Source organism: Aedes albopictus, chromosome 2 (assembly GCF_035046485.1).
Source record: "Aedes albopictus strain Foshan chromosome 2, AalbF5, whole genome shotgun sequence".
NCBI lineage: Eukaryota > Metazoa > Arthropoda > Insecta > Diptera > Culicidae > Aedes > Aedes albopictus.
In genome coordinates, this window is record NC_085137.1 from 239,068,161 (window position 1) to 239,088,195 (window position 20,035).

Genomic DNA, 20,035 nt, shown 5'->3' on the forward strand with positions numbered 1-20,035 from the left:
GAGATCTCCCCAGACAACCAATTTGCACGTATAATGAAGTTTGTGTTCATGTTATACGTACTTTTATGCGTTAAAGTTACATCGCATAAGATGCAGCAAAAGTGCCTTATGCGTACAAAAGTGGAGGCGCTATACGTGCATTGACGGAACAATAATAACGCTATATGACTTGAAGCGATATCTTATGCGATGCACCGCATGCACTATTACGATGTAATTTAGCATCTTATGCGATTTAATAATATTGAAAAAAAAACAATTCTGTCAGCTCGATATCGAACTAATGACCTCTGGATTGTCGAGCCACACTTCACACACAACATCAAACGCTACTTATGAAACAATCTGATTAATTATCATGATATTCTAACTCACCTCAGTGTTTGTTGGAATGCACTTGGTTCACTTGCGCTGTGCATGTTTGGCAGGTTAACAACGATTTCTTGAACAGTTTTCACTGCTCCTCTCTGGCTAGCACCTCCCATTGTTGATTATCAAGCCAACAAAACAAATAATTATGACTTTGCAACCATAATTATGGCTGTTCACTTTCTTGTAGCTTTTTGGCACTGCATCCACAGTACAACAGGAACTCTTTAATTGTTATCATATATCAAATCGCGTAATGCCAACATAAACGCTTCTAGCTTATGCGAGTTTGTATGTACACTTCAACGAGTTTGTTTGTACTTTTATGCGATTTCAACAATACACCAATGCGAGGTAAACTGACATAATAAGAAAAGTACCTAGCGAAGTCGTATAATCATCGCAGTACGCAATTATGCGAATTCATTTGACACTTTGCGAGTTCGCTCGCACGCTTTTGCGAGTAAGCAAAGTTCATCGCAATAAAACATCAGAATACCATCTACTACGATGGCTTAACCTGATACATCGTAATAAGTTCAAAAAATAACATCATATGCGATGAAATGTGTCAGTCAGTCGTACATATATGCGATAGTGACTTAAAATAGTACTTTATACGATGTACAACGTGGTTTCTTATGCGACTCCTGGTTGTCTGGGTCGCCAACCCACTCCTACCTCCTGTTTGACTTGATTGTTTATTAGTCTTCATGTTTCAATCCCACGAGCCGCACGGGAAAAGAGGTCAACCACGCCAGAGCCCTGAATTCACACGATACTGTGGGGGGTGCCCAGGTACCCCACAGGCTCTGTTAATGATCGAGCATCTTTTTCACCCCCTCGATCACTCATTCCTCGGCACGGGTCGCTTGACACCTTGAATTGGGGTTAGTAGCCCTTCTTGTTCGTTTTGAAAGCTTTGGAGTGTGCCTTTTCGTCAAACGGGATATTCTCCACTGGGCCACTGGATGTTTCGCGTATTGTATGTAGTCTTATGTTTTTGATTGGTTCAGTCTGTGCAACATCTGGTTGCGGACGGTGTAATGTTCAGATTAGCCATACAGAGGTGCCTCTCCGAATTTCCAGGGTTGCGAAGATTTGTTCTACTGCCCAAAAACGAGAACCTGGCTAACCTTCGGTGTACAAATCAATATGTACACTGAACACCATCGGGAAGCTGTTGGAGCGAGTCATTCTGTCTATACCGAGAGGTCAAGTGACTCCGGACTTATGGACAACCAGTTGCTGGCAGGGAAGCGACGGTGTAAGCTGTCTGGTCAGTGACCAAAATGACCGAGATAACGAATCCGCTACTGCTTGGTTGCAATGCTAGACAAAAGAACGCGTACGATAGTGCAGTGTCAACAGGGGTATTAGTGAGAGTGGCTTACACCACCTAAGAGTTCTGGAAAGTTGTTGCAGGATCTTAGAGAGCTACCTCCCAAACAGGGTTCTCCTTCATACCAGGTATGTACATGATACATAAGGTGCTATACAGACCGCAAGAACATCGTGAATAGTGAGATGACAGCGAACATGTGACTCTTCCAGCAATGGAACGTTCATAAGTTACGTCCATCATTTGGGGGAGGGGGTCAAGGAAAGTGTGTCAGTACGTGTATTAGGTATATTTAGGGAAACAGCGCGACAGAGTGGAGTAGGGGGTCTATAAATCTCGAAAAATGATGGGCGTAATAAATTAATCTTCCCCAAGGACAGATGGTCTGTGACAGAATAGGCCCAATGACGAGGTGAGTTTCTCATGGCACAGTTTTTGTCGAGTCATAGACTATTTAGGTACATGGTATTTGTTCAGGGTCGGGTGCGCCAACCGCAATGAGCCCGCGGAGCATGTGCTCTTTGAATTCCCATGCTTTGTGAAGCAAAGGTCTCGTATGCAGTACATATGAGGAAGAGATAACACTCCGGAAACCTAACACATTGTTAAAGGGATTTTTTTCTCTCTTTTTTTTACTGGCTCAGACCTTTTGATCCATAAAGTTAAAAGGATATATGAGAGGGCTTGGGATACAGAGAAAATGTCGGATTGACAAACAGACTGGTTGTCAAAAACGAATTATCAAAAGAAATTTTCAGAAAACCATGATTACCACCATTTTTCTCTAATCTTCTCATTACACGATAGCAGCATCTAGAAAATACGTTATTTTTCGACCGGTACTCTGGCACAACTCCAACCTCAAAACCACCTAAGAAGAATCGTAACTTCTCTATAATAAATAGTGTCTCGTCAGCCAAACTACCAAAGCCCAGCAGTAAAATTGCAACTCACTTTAAAAAAGCAATCAACTAAACCCAATCAGCAAGCACTCTATTCCTCAAGCATTTCATCAGACAATTAATCCTCTCGAACCAGAAACTCAATTACCATCAAAGACATTGAGATTAATGATATCTTTCCTTCTCTCCCTCTCCCGGCAAGAAGCAAAAACATTTTGTCTGACTTCGGCTATCATTCGAACCGCACTATGGTCTCCATTTCCGGAGTTCCGCATGTACGACCGAAGTCGCACTTGACGGAAAACTTTTTTTCGCACCATTCCGGGCAACAACGATAACCTTCGGTGCCGGGCCATAAACTGCCACCGCACACATTCACTTCCGTCCGTCGTCGTGCAGTGCCGTGCCTGACCAGATCCACTACTGCCCTGCTACCGGTGGTGGTGGTGGTGCTGGTGACCTTCCGCGTCTGGGCACCAAGTAAGAATCCAACCGAGGAAGTGAGATAGAAAGTTTCGGAATTTCTTCCCCACAGTTAACGATGCAACTTCAAGACTTGGACCAATTGAACAACCCCCCGAAAAAAAAAAATAACTGGAAGAATCGGGCGCAAAACTTTTCCTCCGGTTCGTGCTGGCTGAGTACCGATATGGTGTGTAAAAGAAAATCGCTCACAATCCCAATGCCAAGATAACAACAACAACGACAAGAGAAAGAACTAGCTTTACTGCTTTCTTCGGCAAATACACAACATTATAAAAATTGTTCCACATTCAACTATGTGTTTGGTAACCGCCGCCGTCTTACACGGTGCACCGAAATGGGGCAACTACTAAGAAGTACAATTCCATTTGCTTTGTTGTGGTCGGAACACAGACAAAAAGCCACGTGACTTGTTGAAACTTTTCGCATTGTACCGACCGACTTTCATACCGGCAATACCGAAGTCTGACTATGTCTCACAAGTGTTGCAACAAATAGGACTCATTTAGTGACGATAAAAAGCTGTCTGACATTTCTCGGAGGATAAACTTTTCCTCCCAAATGCGACTTTTATACCATCATCGTTTTGCTCTAATGTGCATCCTTTTCTTTTCTTTGTTCGTTACAGATTATCCAAGAGTGAAAATCGGACCGGAAAATCCGCTACGAGTGGAGCGTGACACAACGGCCAAGCTCGAGTGCTCCGTCGATGCCAAGCCAAACGTGCCGAACGTCCGGTGGACACGGAATGGACGGTTCATTAGCTCCTCCCCGACGCATGCCATCCAGCGAGTGTCCATCCAAGACGCTGGGGAGTACGGCTGTTCGGCAGACAACGGGCTGGGTAAGGTGGGCGAACAGCTCATCATGTTGGACGTGCAGTACGCCCCGGTTGTGGTCATTGAGTCCAAGACATGGGAAGCCGAAGAGCGGGAAACGGTTACGATTAGATGTAACGTCACGTCCAACCCGCCACCGATCTCAATCGAATGGTTCAAGGAAGGTAGTCCAGATTTCCGATATGCCGGAGACATACTACAGTTGCGTGAGGTGAAGGCAGAACATGCTGGAACATATGTGTGTCGGGCGGTTAATATGATCAAACCGTACGGAGGAAAGATAGCGGAAAGGATCGGAAACTCAACCGTTGCTCTGCTAGTTCGACACCGTCCTGGACAGGCTTATATCAATCCTAGTAAACCAGTTGTGCATGTGGGCAGTGGCGTAACGCTGACTTGTTCTGCCAATCCCCCAGGATGGCCTGTTCCTCAATTCCGGTGGTTTAAGGACGCGGTCGGAGAAGTGTCCTCGAACACGATACTCGCTCAGGGTCCTCAATATGTAATTCCCAGAGCTCATCTTGGAAGTGAAGGAAGCTATCACTGCCACGCAGTTAACGAACTTGGTCATGGGCCAATGGCCACTATCAAACTTGAGGTTCATCAACCACCTCAATTCATCGGTAAAATGCAGCAACACATGACTAAGCGGGTCGGGGACACAGATTTCTCCGCAAGCTGTCACGCCAAAGGCAAACCTCGACCAACGGTCCGATGGCTCAAAGATGGTCGAGACATCACAACCGATGCCAACATGTACCGCATCAGTACCAGCAACAACGACGGTCTAAGTGGAATGGTGACCGTTCAAAGCATGCTCGTATTCCAGGGTAAAGCTCGCCCGCATAAAACCCAGCTTCTACCCAGCGACCGCGGAACGTACACCTGCTTGTATGAAAATGAGGTGGCCTCAGCCAACGCCAGTATGCACCTTCGCATCGAACATGGACCGATTGTATTGCATCAATACAACAAGGTTGCATACGAAATCAAAGAATCCGCTGAGGTCATCTGTAGAGTTCAAGCCTATCCAAAACCGGAGTTCCAGTGGCACTTTGGAACCAATACAGCTGCCCTATCCATGTCCTCAGATGGCCACTACGAGATCAACACAACCACCGATAACAACGACATCTACACCAGTGTCCTAAGGATCAACAACCTCAAGCACCAAGACTACGGAGATTACACCTGCCGTGTAGGTAACTCGATTGAAACCATCCGTGCTCCGATCAGGCTGCAACCCAAGGGACCCCCAGAGAAACCCACCAACCTGCACGCAGCTGACGTCGGATCCAACTACGTCTCTTTGGTGTGGGATCCCGGTTTCGACGGCGGCATCAGCAACACAAAGTTCTTCGTATCCTACCGCAAAGTAGCCATCCCCCATCACGATCAACTGAACGGTGACTGTGGCATCGTCCAGCAGACCAGCTCTGAGTGGATGGAATTCGACTGCCAGCGTGACGTGCCCTGCAGCGTTACCCCGCTAGATCAGCACCAAAGCTACGTGTTCAAGGTAAAAGCCTTCAACGCGAAGGGTAACTCCGAGCCGTCGAACGAAATCGCCACGACTACCAAAGTGAGCAAAGTCCCGGTACCGCTGCACGTTGGATTCGATCCCGAAACGCGGCAACTGGGAGTGAACGTGGGTGCCACGTGTCTCTCGCTGATCGCCATCGTCGAATCGATCGGTTACCACGACAGTCCCATATCTACGTGGCAAGTGGTACAGACGGTTCCGCTGGCCGCATCCGGAAGCAAACCGACGTATAAGGAGGAGATCATGGATAATATGATTTCTGCGAGAAGAAGTAGCGCTAGGTCCTTGGGTGAGGATGACCTACCGATGGCGCTAGAAGAGGAGATTCCTCCTAGGGTGCGAGTGAAGTTGTGTCTGAAGTCCAACCATGAACACTGCGGAGACTACGTCGATGCTGAGAGTAAGTATTTTTGGGTTGATAGGAACAAGTTCACTTGGAAATAAACGGGACGATCTTTTTTTGGTAAAACATGCAATCTCTGCCTTGGTTTCAAACATTTAATACCATAGATTTTTGATAATCAAAGGAAATGTGGTACTTCCCACCTTGGAACTCTCCTAAGGCCTGTAAGCTGAGAGCATAACTCAACTACCTATAATTCCTATTGAACGTTCATCTGGTAATCTAGGACATCCAAACTGTTCTGGAATGAAGGTCTTCAAGATCTACAAACTCTACCATCCTTTTTGTTTACTCTACCCATGAATTCCAATAACGACAATGATCACTGACCGTCACACACAATATTACGAGTAGCTGGATACTGTGAGAGTTGGGTAATTTATGAAACGCAAATCCGAAAGTTTGGATCACAATATCTATTAATTATTAAATCATGTTTTATATACTGTAACGAATGTTTACAGCATATAGCTAATGTTATTGATTGACCAAGGTCGTTTTCAGCGGTGATCCATGTTTTAATCTTAATTTATAACAATTCCAAACATTTGGAACGTCAAAGATGCATACCACATTCTGTTGGTATAGTGGAATTCGACACTGATTTTTCATTTGGGCCTAACTGACATTTTCAAGTTCTCTTCATCGATCCTCTCTTTGTGTTATCACAGAATGTGTATTGAGTTTTCCAAAGATTTTTTGGTTGAAATGCGAAAAAGACGACTACATGTTGCTATGGAAGCAAAAAGAATAATGATTTTGTTTGTTTTGATCAAGTTATTAGCGAAAGAGAGAGTCCACGAAGAGAAATCGATCAAGTCAGTTAGGCCCTTATGAAAAATCATTGTCGGATTGTTCGATTCAATGTTTATGAAGCTCATAGTTGTCTCTCATAGTTATCTAGGGATTCCAGAGAAAACTAGCAGTTCCGGGTGGGTAATACTTACCTAACCGGCCAAACTAAGGCCTTACAAAAAAATCCTCAGTAATTTACAGTAGGCGTTCTAGAGGAATGCCAGAAAGAGCTCTAAGAAGTATTTTTGGATGAACTCTTAAAGTAAATTGAGATGGAATTCCCTAAAAAAATCTCAAAGGAATTCCAGAAAGAACTCTTAGAAGTATTCTTGGATGAACTCTTAAAGTAAATTGAGATGGAATTCCTGGAAAAAGTCTCAAAGGAATTTCTAGAAGGACTTCAAAAATAACTCCCAGTAAAACTTGTAGAAGAATTCCCAGTGGAACTCTCATAGAAACTCCCGGCAAAACTCCTAGATCAATTCCCAATAGAATTCATAGAAGAATTCTAAGTGGAACTTTTCAGAGGGAAATACCAGCAGTTACAGGAGAAATTTCGAGAATTCGTAAAGGAATTTACTGTAGGACTCCTACAGAAATCCTCAATAAAGCCCATAGAGAAATTTACAGTGGAACTCCTAAAGGAATTCTCAGTACAACCTATAGAGGAATTTCCGGATAAACTAGTGGAGGACTACCCTAAGGAGCTGCTGGTTTTTTCCTCTCTTAGAGTTTTTTTTTTTGAGAAATTTCCAAGAGAGAAAAAAAACCAGCAACTCCTTAGGGTATTTCTCCACCAGTTTCGTCGGGAATCCCTCTATGGGCTTAACTGGAAATTTCTCTAGGAGTACCATTGCGAATGCTTTTATAAGTTGATTCGAAAATTTTCTAGAAATTTCTCCGGGAACTCTTGGAATTTCCTCTGGGAAGTTCAACTAGGAATTCGTCTAGGAGTTCCGCTGGGAATTGATCTAGGAGTTTCGCAAGATATTCTTGAAAAAAATCCACTGACAATTCTGCTACCAGTTCACCTGGGAGTCGTTCTCGAAGTAATTGTTGGCATTCCTCTAGGAGTTTCTTTTAAAACTTCAGCTGAATTTTCCATACGAGTTCATCCGGGAATGCTTCTAGAAGTTCTTTTGGGAACTCTTTTAGTAGTCCCACTAGGATTTTTTCTTAAATTTCCAGTGAGAATTCCGGAAAGTTTGTTTTGGAAACTATTCCAAATGTTACTATGGGGTTCTTCTAGAAGTTGTTTAGTTGTTTTTGGAACTTGTGTACGAATTCCTTTATGATCTTTTCAATTTTTTTAAGTTTCTCTAGGAATTCTTCTGAAAAACTTTCGGATTGATTCGGAAATTTAAGTGTTTTTTTTTACAAAAAAAATCAAGGAATTCTATCAGAATAACAGCAGATAATCCTTTGTGAGTTCTTCAAAGATCTTTTGGAATTTCTCCCCGAAATAGTTTCAGGAATCATTCCGGAAATTGTCCTTGGAATTCTTCCGCAAGTATTTTCGTGAGATCTTGCACAAGATTCTACGGAAATTCTTATAGAATTTCCCAGAAGATTTTTCCCGGAAGTTTCTCTAAGATATCCATCGGAAGTTCCTAAGGAGATTTCATCAGGAATCTTCTTCCGATTTTGATTTAAAAACTTCCTCCGGAATTTTGATCAAAAGTCGCTGCGGTAATTTTTCATGAAGATCCTTCAGGAATTCTTTCGAATCTTTTCCGTGAAATTCTTCCGAAAAATCCTCTGAATTTGCGGATAATCAAGGAATTTTATCAGCAGTTCTTCCGAGAATACTAGCAGATGCCCTTCCGTGAGTTTTTCAAGATGTTCCTCCGGAGATTCTTCGGCAAGTTCTTTAGGGACTTGTACCTAAAGTCCCTTTATAAAATCTTTCCGAAGTTTCTCTGAAAAGTTCCTCCAGGAATTGCCCCTGAACTAAGCCAAGAAATCAACCCGACATTTCTTGCTGGAAATCTTCCAGCAGTTCCTCCAGAAAATCTTCAAAAGATTCTTTAGAAATTGTTCCAAAAGGTCAACTGGGAATTCTCTCCACAATTCCAACAGGTATTCTTCGGGAATGTTTTTTTTTTTCGGGAAATCGTGAAAAATCTCAGAAGAGCTCTTCCAGAAGATCTTCACAGGCAGCTACCGGAACTTTCTCTGGAAATTTCATCGGCAATCATCTCCCGATGCTGTTTTCAAAACATCCTCCAGCATTTTCTTCAAAACTTTTCGTAGGAGTTCACGAAGGAATTCATATTTTTTAAATTTATTTTCAATTCAAACTTCTAGTAGCCCTATGAGCATCAAAAGACATCCTGCTGGTAGCCTTGTTTGCTGTTTTGTTTTGAGTTTGCATTCCGTTTTATTCCGTCCCATGAGCAGAATGACGTTTTAATCCTTTTTTAGTTTGAATGATGCATAGCGGGAGTTCAGATTAGAAGATGTCAAACTAACGGGGATGGACGGTATCCAGATAAATTCCTGAAAAACTCCCAAAGAAACTCTAAACATGATTACTGAAGGACCTCTTGAAATATTCGGTAAAACTCATGAAATAATTCTCGGGCAAAGTTTTCAAGAAATTTGCGAAAAATATCCTGAAAGATTTTTTGGAGAAACTCCGGAAGGAATTCTCTAAGGTACAGGGATTCGCGCCACTTGGGCGGTGACTTCTATATTCGTCTGTTTTCCACTACAACTCAGACAAATTTGAACCAACTGACAAAGCTTTTGGAATGTGGTGAGGGGCTGTCCATTAATTACGTAAGGGTTGATGGGGGGAGGGGGGGGGGTTTGAAAAATCTTACGAGCCATACAAAAATATTTAGGTCTCCATACAAAAAATCTTACAAGGGGGGGGGGGGTGGGGGTATCGAAAAACCGTGAAAATTCCCTTACGTAATAAATGGACAGCCCCTGTGATAGGTATAGTATGTACCCGCGTACAACATTTCAAGTCAATTGGTTCAAAATTGACTGAATTATAGTGGGAAACAGACGAATATAGAAGCCACCGTCCAAGTGCCGCGATACCCTACTTGAAAGAATTCCAGGAAAAATCATAAAAGAATTTCCAAGGGAAATCTTGAGGAACGTTTCAAGAATTTTTTGGAAAAACTTCTTAAGCAATTCTCGACAAAACCTTGGCGACATTTTCGGAGGATCTTCGGAATATATTCTCGCAGCAAAACTCCTTTTAATTGGCGTTACTGAAAAACGCCACTTTTCTATTTAAATTGTCGAAGGAATTCAAAGGAATGGCTTAAGAAATAGCGGGAGCAATTTCCATAGGAAATAACAAAAAAATCCACTGTAATTTCTAATGGAACAATTCTTAAATAAATTGCCGAAAGAATTCTCGAAATAATTTCCAAAAGTCGTTACCAAAGAAGTTGCCGAAGAAATTGTCAATAAAATTATCAAAATAATTGTCGAACCAGTTATCAAACACATTGGCGCAGGAATTTCCATAGGAATTGGCTTCTTTAGCGGTGTTGAGATAATTCCATATTCTGAATCTGCATGCGAAACTGAGCCGAAATCCAAATTTTCATGAGTTTTGGTGCCCGGGAACCTATTTAAAAATCAATTTGAAGTTTGTATGGGAGCGATTTGTCGAATCACCCCTCGTCGTATTTTGTACTGGGTGAAGCTGTCAAACAGTTACCCAGCTGTCAAAAGGTGATTTAAAAAAATCTCTTTGAAATTGATTTTAGGTACCAAAATGAAGTTCTAAAATTCTGAAAAAAATCATAGTGGCTCAGAAAAAGGTGCTCTTTCGTATAAAATCAAAAAATCGATACATTTTTCTTAATTTAAAAACCCCATTGCCCTGGAATACCTAAAGGATTAACCATAAAAATTCACAAAACAAATGCCGAAGAAATGAAAAATTATTAAAATGTGGAAAAACTCCTTAGAGAAATTCCAGGAGAATTATTAAAAGATTTTCTAAAAACATTACCGTAGGCAATTAAGGACACACTTGTTAGAATCCCAAAATAACCACCACATTGGCCGACTTTGGCACCTACTCACGATTTCGAGGGCACAAATCTCTTCGTAAATAAAACCAGCGCACCAGATCTTCTTATTTTAAGCTTATTACAAGTGTGCAAGAACACAATAATAAAATGCACTGTTGTTTGAAGTTTGCTTCTTGAGATTTGTGCGTCTGAAGTTCTGATGCACTGTTCAAACGGGATTTCTAGACGTTTGTCCTTAAAAACGTACTCTAGGAAGAACTTTTGGTGTAGCTTGTAGAGAAATTACCAGCGGAATATTTACGTAGATTGAATCCAAAGCAGATATTTTGTTTTACCGAAACAAGATCGTCCCTGTCCTATACTGTTCAATAGACCTAATCAAATTGTTTTCGTCGCAGTTGGTCCAGCCTACGTCCACGACTCGGCCTTCATGGCAACACCAACCCTGATCGCCATCGTAGTGTCCTGTGTCGTGTTTGCCCTATTCGTAGGGCTTCTGCTGATGTTCTGCCGCTGCAAGCGAAAGCATACCAAAAAATCTTCCACCACCAAAGACTACGAAATGGACTCGGTGCGGCCCTCAATCGTAGCGCAGCAAAGTCAAGCACCACCTCCGTACTATCCGACCACCGGGCTCGACAACAAAGCACTGGAACACTCGATGGATTTGGCTCTGGCCATGGAAGACCAGAAAACTTCCGTCTACGCAACACAGAATGGCTACGGATATCACACGGGAACCAGTTTGCAGGTGCCGAACCACACCATCGTCGGCCAAGAATGTAAGTCCGTTTGATCTTCTTCAAAGGGTTGTCGGGGAAAATTAAACAGTTTGCAGTTAATAATTCGCTCTCTAACAACAAAAAAGCTATGGCTTGTTAAATTATAAACTCTTCCTGTATAGTTGGTTAATCAGCAGTAGATAAAAACACATGTTTTCTAGTAAACAGTTTTCCCATTCCGAAAAACCGTTCATTTTGTATCTACAAATACTAATCATCCTACAAAAGCCAGTTCCCACCGATATTCCAATTCCAATTCCAACGTTAAATAATCACTAGAGAGTAAACATGCAATTTGTAACATTCGTAACATGTAATATCGAATGAATTATTTATATTTCCTTCTCGCTTTGAACATTACATGCAGGACTAGCAAGCGCTCTTACAGTTCCAGCAGGTAAATAGAATCCAGAAAAAAAGCTAGTTATTAGACACACCGAGAGAGCATTTTCCGCTTTCCATCCTCACCTCCCGGAAACCCTTCTTCAACCTACGGCACCACCACCACCCCCCTTTTCGGTCGATATCCCCCAACACAGAAATTCGAATCCGAAGCAACAGCGTTATGTGTGTAATGAATGTTAGCAATTGCATCCTTTCTCGCACCGCCACCACCTTTTTCCACCCACACACCCGACCCACATGGAACAACACCAACCAGCCAAAGCTAAAGCCCGCTCGTCGCATGTGAATGTGTTTCTACTTTCCTCCTCCTTCTCCTCCTCCTCCTTCTCCTCCTCCTCCTTCTCCTCCTCCTCCTCCTCCAGCTCAGCATGTGTAGAGATGTGTATACTCATTCATTTATTACAAGTGCTCTCACCTGTCGGATACTTCCTAATGCTTTTCCACTTCGCTTCATCTACCGTAGACACAGTGTTTTTTTTTGTTCGTCATAAGCAAGCATATTGCTACATGCAGGCCCGGATTAAGGATTGTGGGGGTCCGGGGCCCGAGCGGATGTGGAGGCCCTTCTGAGAGGTGACCAAAAATGTTTTTCCTTATTTTTGAACAGTACTTGAGCAATATGAAAAATAAAGCTAAAGTTAGCAACCAAAAAAGGTTTTTGTGGGGGCCCCTAAAATGTGGGGGCCCGGGGCCCGGGCCCCCCCGGCCCCCCCTTAGATCCGGCCCTGGCTACATGTATTTAACAAATGTAACACTTTGGATCTCCATCCTGTGCGAGTCGTGCTGCGTGGCTTGTGAGGTGGGGATGGTGTAGCAGCTTTCCACTGATTTGAGTTTGCATTCATCAAAACGTTTCGATTGCTCGAGTGATTTCCAACATAAGTCGTGCAATTACTGAATGCAAACAGTATTTCCAATCGAATACCGGACTGTGTGTATAGAGTTAAAAACTTCGTCTGTTCCCTGATTTTAGTTCGATCATCATTTTGATACACAACCATCTGATGGACTTTGAATCTCCTATCTTGGAGATGAAACGACATCAGTGTATTTGAATAACTGCGTAGAAGTTTTTCACGAGGTCTCTGCTACAGTACCTCACGGGATTTTTTCCAGAGGTGTTCCCGATATGCTTCCAGAGTTTCTCACTGGATTCCTTCTGGAGATCCTTCCATTTATCCAAGTTCAGGAATTCCTCTAAGTAATTTTACTGGATGGCTTTTCAAAAGTTTCTCCCGGAATTTTTGAGAGATTTCGGCAGAAATTCTACCAGGAATTTCTTCCAAAGAATATTTCGCTATCACTCCTGAAGTTCCTCCTGAAGATTTTTTCAAAATGTTTTCAGAATTCTCGAGATTACTGTCAGAGCTTTTTCTCCCGAGATACAGGGGATGGCCAAAATGTTTGGGATAGGCAACTTTTTATTCTCTCACAAAAAAGTTCAACATGCTGTAACTTTACAGAGAGTGCATCAAAAAATCTCAAATTTTGACTGTTTGTCAACCTACTATATGTGCATCATTGGTACAAATTTGGGCTCTATTGATTAATAATTCGCAAAGTTAGAACCGTTCGGGTAAAACACTATTTTTTAGACAACTCATTTTTGAGCTGTCATATCTCGGAAACCAGTGAACCGAATTGAATGAAATTTTAAACGTACACTAATAATATGTAAATGCTTCACAAACTATTAAAACATAGGTACTTTTATACGTTGAAAAAAGTTATCATGGATTGACACTTTTTGGATTTTTTTTTTTTTTGAAAAAATGTATTTTTTTTACATCAATGTTAATAAATTTTAGTGTTGATATCCAAAGATTTTCCACTTCTGTTCTTAAATTATCTCTAATCAGATATATTAGAGCCTGTTTAGATTGAAGGAAGAGCACATTTAATAATTTGTGGGTGGTATTGTAAATTTGACTTATTTTCCTCTATATGGGTAAAAATTTCAACCCGGTATAACTTAATTCGTCGAGAGAAAATATAACATTTTATAACGTCGTATTAAGTATCAATATATTATTGATAAACGTTAAAAAATTCATTCAATTCGGTTCACTGGTTTTCGAGATATGACAGTTCAAAAATTAGTTGTCTTAAAATAGTGTTTCACCCGAACGGTTCTAACTTCACGAAAAATCAATCAATCGAGCCCAAATTTGTACCAATGATGCACATATAATAGGTTGACAAACAGTCAAAATTTGAGATTTTTTGATGCACTCTATGAAAAGTTACAGCATGTTGAATTTTTTGTTGGAGAAAAAAAGTTGCCTATCCCAAACATTTTAGCCATCCGCTGTAGGTATTCCAGACATTCCAGTATTTTTTTTTCTGAGTTTCCAAAGCTCCTCTCGATTTTTCATCAGCTATTTTTCTCAGAATATTTCGCAAGATTTAATCTGTGTTCCTTTCGATATTTATTTCATAAAGAATTTCATTCAAGGAATTCCGTGGTCATCCCAGGAGATAATCCAAGAAAACTCGTGAAAAAATCCCCACAAGAACGTCGGAAGGAACTATTAGATAAATCCCAAAAAAGAACGTTTAGGGTAGGGATATCGGAAAGAACTCTCGGAGTAGTCCTGGGAAAATTTTCAAAACAAAATCTAAGTAAATTTCCGGCAAGTAATCCTGGTAACCGCTATGAGAAGAAGCTTGGAAAAACATGTGCAAAAAATTGCGGGAAGAACTCCACGAGAAATATCAGCAAAAACTCCTGCCGAAATGTCAAAAAGAAAGTGCGAAAAAATCTTGCGAAAAAGTCATGGAGAAATCCTGAGAGACATCCCGGGAGCAACACCGGAAGGAATCTTCTAGGAGAAGACCCGAGAAAACTCCGAGAGAAATCTCTGGTGCAATCCTGCGATAAATATCCCAGGTAGCTCTTGTATAAATCCTAAGCAACACGCATATCATATAAGAGTTACGACAGCGCAAGATTTGGCTGTATAGAAGTAAATTCAACACAATGCTAGAATAACGACAAATTTACTTCTATACAACCAAAACTTGCGCTGCCATAACATGTGTGTTACTTGGGTTCCCGGGAAAAACTACAAAAGAAAACTCATGTATGTAAATTCCTTACAAAAGAACGTTTGAAGAGATCCCGTAAAGATTTCTGCCCGACTAGAAGCACATAACAAAATTATGCCAACTGTTGTTAGAATCAACAATAGTTGATATAATTCTGTTATAAGGATTTTTCCATGTGTTATATTAACATTTGTTATAATTTTAGTAACTAAATTGTAACAAAACCTGTTTCATTTATTCTAACAGTCACCTCTAACATAATTTCGTAGCACGTTTATTGAAATCTTAGCTATATTTTCTGTAACAAAATTATTTCAGAATTTATAAGTTTTTTGTGTTGTTGCAAAAAAGATTGATCATGTTTGTTATTTTGGTCACTCGAGCCAAGAGATTTACAACAAAACTTGTAACAAATTTGTCCTGAAATATATAACAGAACTTGTTAAAATTTTGTTATGATTTCACAAGTTTAGTCTAACAAAATTTGATATAATCTTGTTATGATTATCTTAACATGATACATTTTTGTTTAAATTGGAACGAGTTTTGTTCGAATTTTTGTTATTTAAACTACTAACGGTACATGTTTTATAACAATCATTGTTACAAAAATAATTGTAACAAAATAACACAACCTGTAATAGTTTTGTTTTTCCAATCTAGTCGCGTAGGAGTTATACGGAAAAACGCTCGGATAAATCCTAGAAGTAGCTCCTGCAGAAACTCGCGGAAAACTCCTGAAGAAATCTTTGGAGGAACTCTAGTAGAAATCCCAGGAATAACTCATGTACAAGTTCTGAAATACATCCTAGAAACAACTACTGGAGCAATCCGATCCGGAAGGAATCACAAAAAAATCTTCAAGCGGAATGCCGAGAGAAACTCAAAAAAAATCGTGACAACGTTTGAAAAAACCGAGGGAAACTGCTGTTGCAGTCCCAGGAAAAAAATCACACGATTTTTTTTTTTTTGGTAAACCGAAGAACTTTGGTAAAGAATGAGGGACTCTAGTAGTAATGCACTGGGAAAAAAAACTGGAAATAAATTCTCAAGGATCTCCGTGAAAACTTCCGAAGGAATCGGTAGAAATTCCGAGATCCCGGAAGATTGTTATCAAGGAGGAATTCCATTAACAATTATTTAAACCCTAGTAAAATACCGGAATCTGGAAGAACTTCTGGGACAAATTCATTAAGGAATTTCAATCATCTAGCACTGTTATCTAAATTTCGTCTTGATTAAACTTGATTTTTTGAATAATCATTTGGAGAAGCCTCCAACTTTTTCACGGAACAAAAAGCTTCCAGTAAGAACACTGTAAGTAACATACGACCTATTGACTTGCATCATTATCTTGTAATCGCATAAATTTGACCTCGATTACCCAGCGTCGAGAATCAGAGGAAGAGTTCAAGAAACAACAGAATCTTGTGTTTCAATATCCAATGCTTGTCAGCCGAAGGGAAGCCAGCGGAGAGAACAGGGGAAACCAACAGAAACTAGACGATCGGGTATGAGACCGAACGAGAAGTATGCCACTAGAAGTCAGATGCTAGTGGCCGAAATCCGCCTTAACAAAGAGCGATACAGGAAAGCAAGAACAGAAGAGAAACGAATTCACCATATGGAGAGATTGCGATTTCCAAAACTAAAAAAGCATGGATCGGAATGAAATGCAAAGTTTTTAAGCAGTTGTCAATGGCTCAAAACTGTGCTAGTACCCGTTATATAAGAACCCAAGTAACATTTTTTTAGTCAAAAAGACTAGAAGAGGCTCTGAGAACAGTCATAAAACAAAAATAAAAGTTGAGAGGTTTTATAACGGTTCTAAAAACCTCTACAAGCCAATTGGCCATCAAAATGTTACTTGAGAATGAACAGATGACAAATACCTTACTGGTATTCGTAAGGGCCAATCAACAATGTTTCAGTTGTGTACTTTACGGTTGATTCTCCTAGACTCCGGTAATATTCCTTTTTATGACATTGCTCCTAAAATTTCTTAAAAAATTTTATGAGTTTTTTTTCTGAAAAACGGTCTTTGTTCCTGAAATTAGTTCATATATGGCTATTTTTGAAAAAACTACTTGTTTGCAGTTTTGCTACAGGGTATATTCCCAAATCCTGGAGGGATATTACTGTAAAGTTTATTCCGAAAGTGGGTCGTGCGTCGTATGAAGAAGCAAAGAGTTTCAGACCTATCAGTTTGACCTCTTTTCTTCTGAAATGCTTAGAACGCATTGTAGATCATCATATCCGTGATGTTCATCTGGCCAACGTGCCTCTTCATGTGAACCAACATGCCTACCAATCTGGTAAGTCCACTGTGACTCTTTTACACAAGGTTGTTTACGATATCGAGAAAGCATTCGCTCAAAAGCAATCTTGTTTGGGTGTTTTCTTAGATATCGAGGGTGCCTTTGACAACGTGCCTTTCGATGCCATATTGGAAGCCGCACGGAGTCATGGTATATCTCCAATGATTTCCAATTGGATTCACCAAATGCTCAAAAACCGATATCTCTTCTCGACATTGCGTCTAGCAGGGATTAGGAAATTGAGTGTTTGTGGATGCCCCCAAGGGGGAGTCTTATCACCGCTTTTGTGGAATCTCGTAGCAGATACGCTATTGAGGCAACTCAATAATAGCGGTTTTCCTACTTATGGTTTTGCCGACGACTACCTAACATTGTTAGTTGGTATGTGCATCAGCACCCTTTTCGACCTGATGCAAAACGCCCTTCAGGTAGTTGAGGGTTGGTGTCGCCAATATGGCCTTTCGGTTAATCCGAGTCAAACATCTATTGTTCTTTTCACGGAAAGGCGAAACCGTAATGGCGTTCGACCTTTGCGTCTCTTTGATTCTGAAATCGATGTGACTGAACAGGTAAAGTACGTTGGAGTCATTCTTGATTCCAAGCTTTCCTGGACACCTCATATTGAGTTCAGAATCAAGAAAGCTTGTATGGCCTTCGGGCAATGCCGGCGTACTTTTGGTACAACTTGGGGTCTAAAACCCAAGTATATCAAATGGATTTACACAACTGTGGTTCGGCCAATATTGGCTTATGGATGTCTTGTGTGGTGGCAAAAGGGTGAAGTGAGAACGGTCCAATCAAAATTAGGCCATCTCCAAAGGATGTGCTTAATGGCGATGTCTGGAGCGTTCTCTTTAACTCCTACGGCAGCGCTAGAAGTTCTCTTTGACGTTGCCCCACTACACATTCATCTCAAACAAGAAGCCCTTTCTTGCACTTACCGTCTACGGGTACTCGGTCTACTAGAGGAAACTCCTGTGAACCGCAGTTCAACACACACCTCGTTGTTTCCACTTTTGGTGAATTGGGACAAAATTGTCCTTGCTCCAAGTGATCTTACAATTGCTTGTAATTTTCCATATAGGACATTTTCCACGAAATTCCCTTCCCGGGAAGAGTGGACATCTGGTTATCTGGAAAGAAGTATTTCAGACGGCATCGTATGTTACACTGATGGCTCCCTTCTCGAAGGTCGAGCAGGTGCTGGTGTTTATTCTCGTGAGCTAAGGCTGTATCAGTCTTATTCACTTGGTAGACACTGTACCGTTTTTCAGGCCGAAATCTTTGCTCTTATGTGCGGAGTGCAATCAGCACTTCAGCAGCACGTAATGGGCAAAGTAATATACTTCTGTTCAGATAGCCAGGCTGCTATTAAAGCACTTGCTTCGGCCAACTCCAGGTCGAAGATAGTTATCGCTTGTCGAACTCAAATCGAGGAGCTGAATTCAGCAAACGCTGTTCACCTTCTATGGGTACCTGGTCATTCTTCCATCGCTGGAAATGAATTGGCTGATGCGTTAGCTCGCTCTGGAGCATCACATGACTTCATTGGCCCTGAGCCAGCTATTCCGATATCCAAGTGTTGGATTAAGCTTCAGATTCACACCTGGGCTGTCACTCAACACAGACAATATTGGAATAGTTTGGAGTCATGTCGTCAAACCAAATTGTATAGTGCTGAGCCATCTCTACGGGTGGCGAAGTATCTAACTAATCTGTCTAAGCAGAATTGCAGCATGCTGGTCAAAGCATTGACTGGCCACTGCCGACTCAGCTATCACATGGCGAATATTCAGCATTCATTTGCCTGTGATAGTTGTGAATCCGATTATGGAACTTCGTATCATTTGATATGTAACTGTCCAGTTTTCGCGTAACTGCGTTTCCGAGTATTCGGTAAACACTTATTAAGTGAAACTGACTTCAGAAACCTGAATCTTCAGGATATTCTGTTGTTCTTAACCCGCTGTGGTAAAGAGCTATAGGCTCTCTTTCGCTTTATGCGTTATTACAGTGCCGTTTTCAGGGCGCTTTCAAATTTCAAATTTTGCTCAGACTTTTTCGGAAAGCTACTAGGGTTGCACATTGGGCAAAATCAAGCCCAAAGGTGGAAAAAATTAATAACTTTCTTAATACAAGACACTATGTGACCATCAATGGCTTATTCGAAAGCAAATTTTCTCAAGAATTGGTTGGTGGATGATTCATGTACGGGCAACTTCTCTGAAGCGAGTTATAGAGCCCGTTTTACTCCAGTTCCCCCTCAAATTTGTGAATTTCTGTTATTTTACGACACTTGTTATGATTTTAATGATTTTTTCGCTGGGATACCATCGCCCCACTCCCATTGAGTAACGTTACATACAAAAAGTTATTAAAATGTTGGAATTTTAGGGTGTTGTGGGGTCAATTGGCAATGGTATATTTTCAAGGTAGAAATTCATTTTTAATTTTTATTTATGCTTTTTTACGTGACAATAATTAAATAAATGATCGAACACATATGGTTTATTCCTAAAGAAACCATTTTTGGCGACTTTGATCTCAAATTATTGGTTATATTTAAGTTTTCCCGCATACAAATATGAGTAGTTCCCATCCTTATACCACCGATTCCAAACATTTCCAAACGATGAGCCATTGCTTACATACTCCAAAAATATCCTAAATGTTGTTTGCGCATAGCCCCATAGACGGGAGGTGACGGCAGCATATAGTTATAGAGCTTAGTTCACCCAAACTCCCCTATAAACTTATTTTTTTATTATAATTGAATTTTATTGGCTTTTCTCGGTGAACTTA

General features: G+C 40.9%; 1 protein-coding gene across 2 annotated transcripts in view; it reads left to right on the plus strand.

Annotated features, from left to right (window-relative positions):
• Positions 1-20,035, plus strand: part of LOC109420067 (hemicentin-1) — a 688,507-nt gene that overhangs the window by 653,410 nt on the left and 15,062 nt on the right. The window contains exons 5-7 of one of the 2 annotated variants that reach the window (XM_062851398.1): positions 3,725-5,878; positions 11,079-11,462; positions 11,830-11,859. In XM_062851398.1, coding sequence (XP_062707382.1) covers positions 3,725-5,878; positions 11,079-11,462; positions 11,830-11,831 — 2,540 coding nt within the window. In that variant the 3' untranslated portion in view covers positions 11,832-11,859. The remainder of the gene's footprint in view (positions 1-3,724; positions 5,879-11,078; positions 11,463-11,829; positions 11,860-20,035) is intronic. The other variant, XM_029857682.2, reaches the window with a different exon arrangement.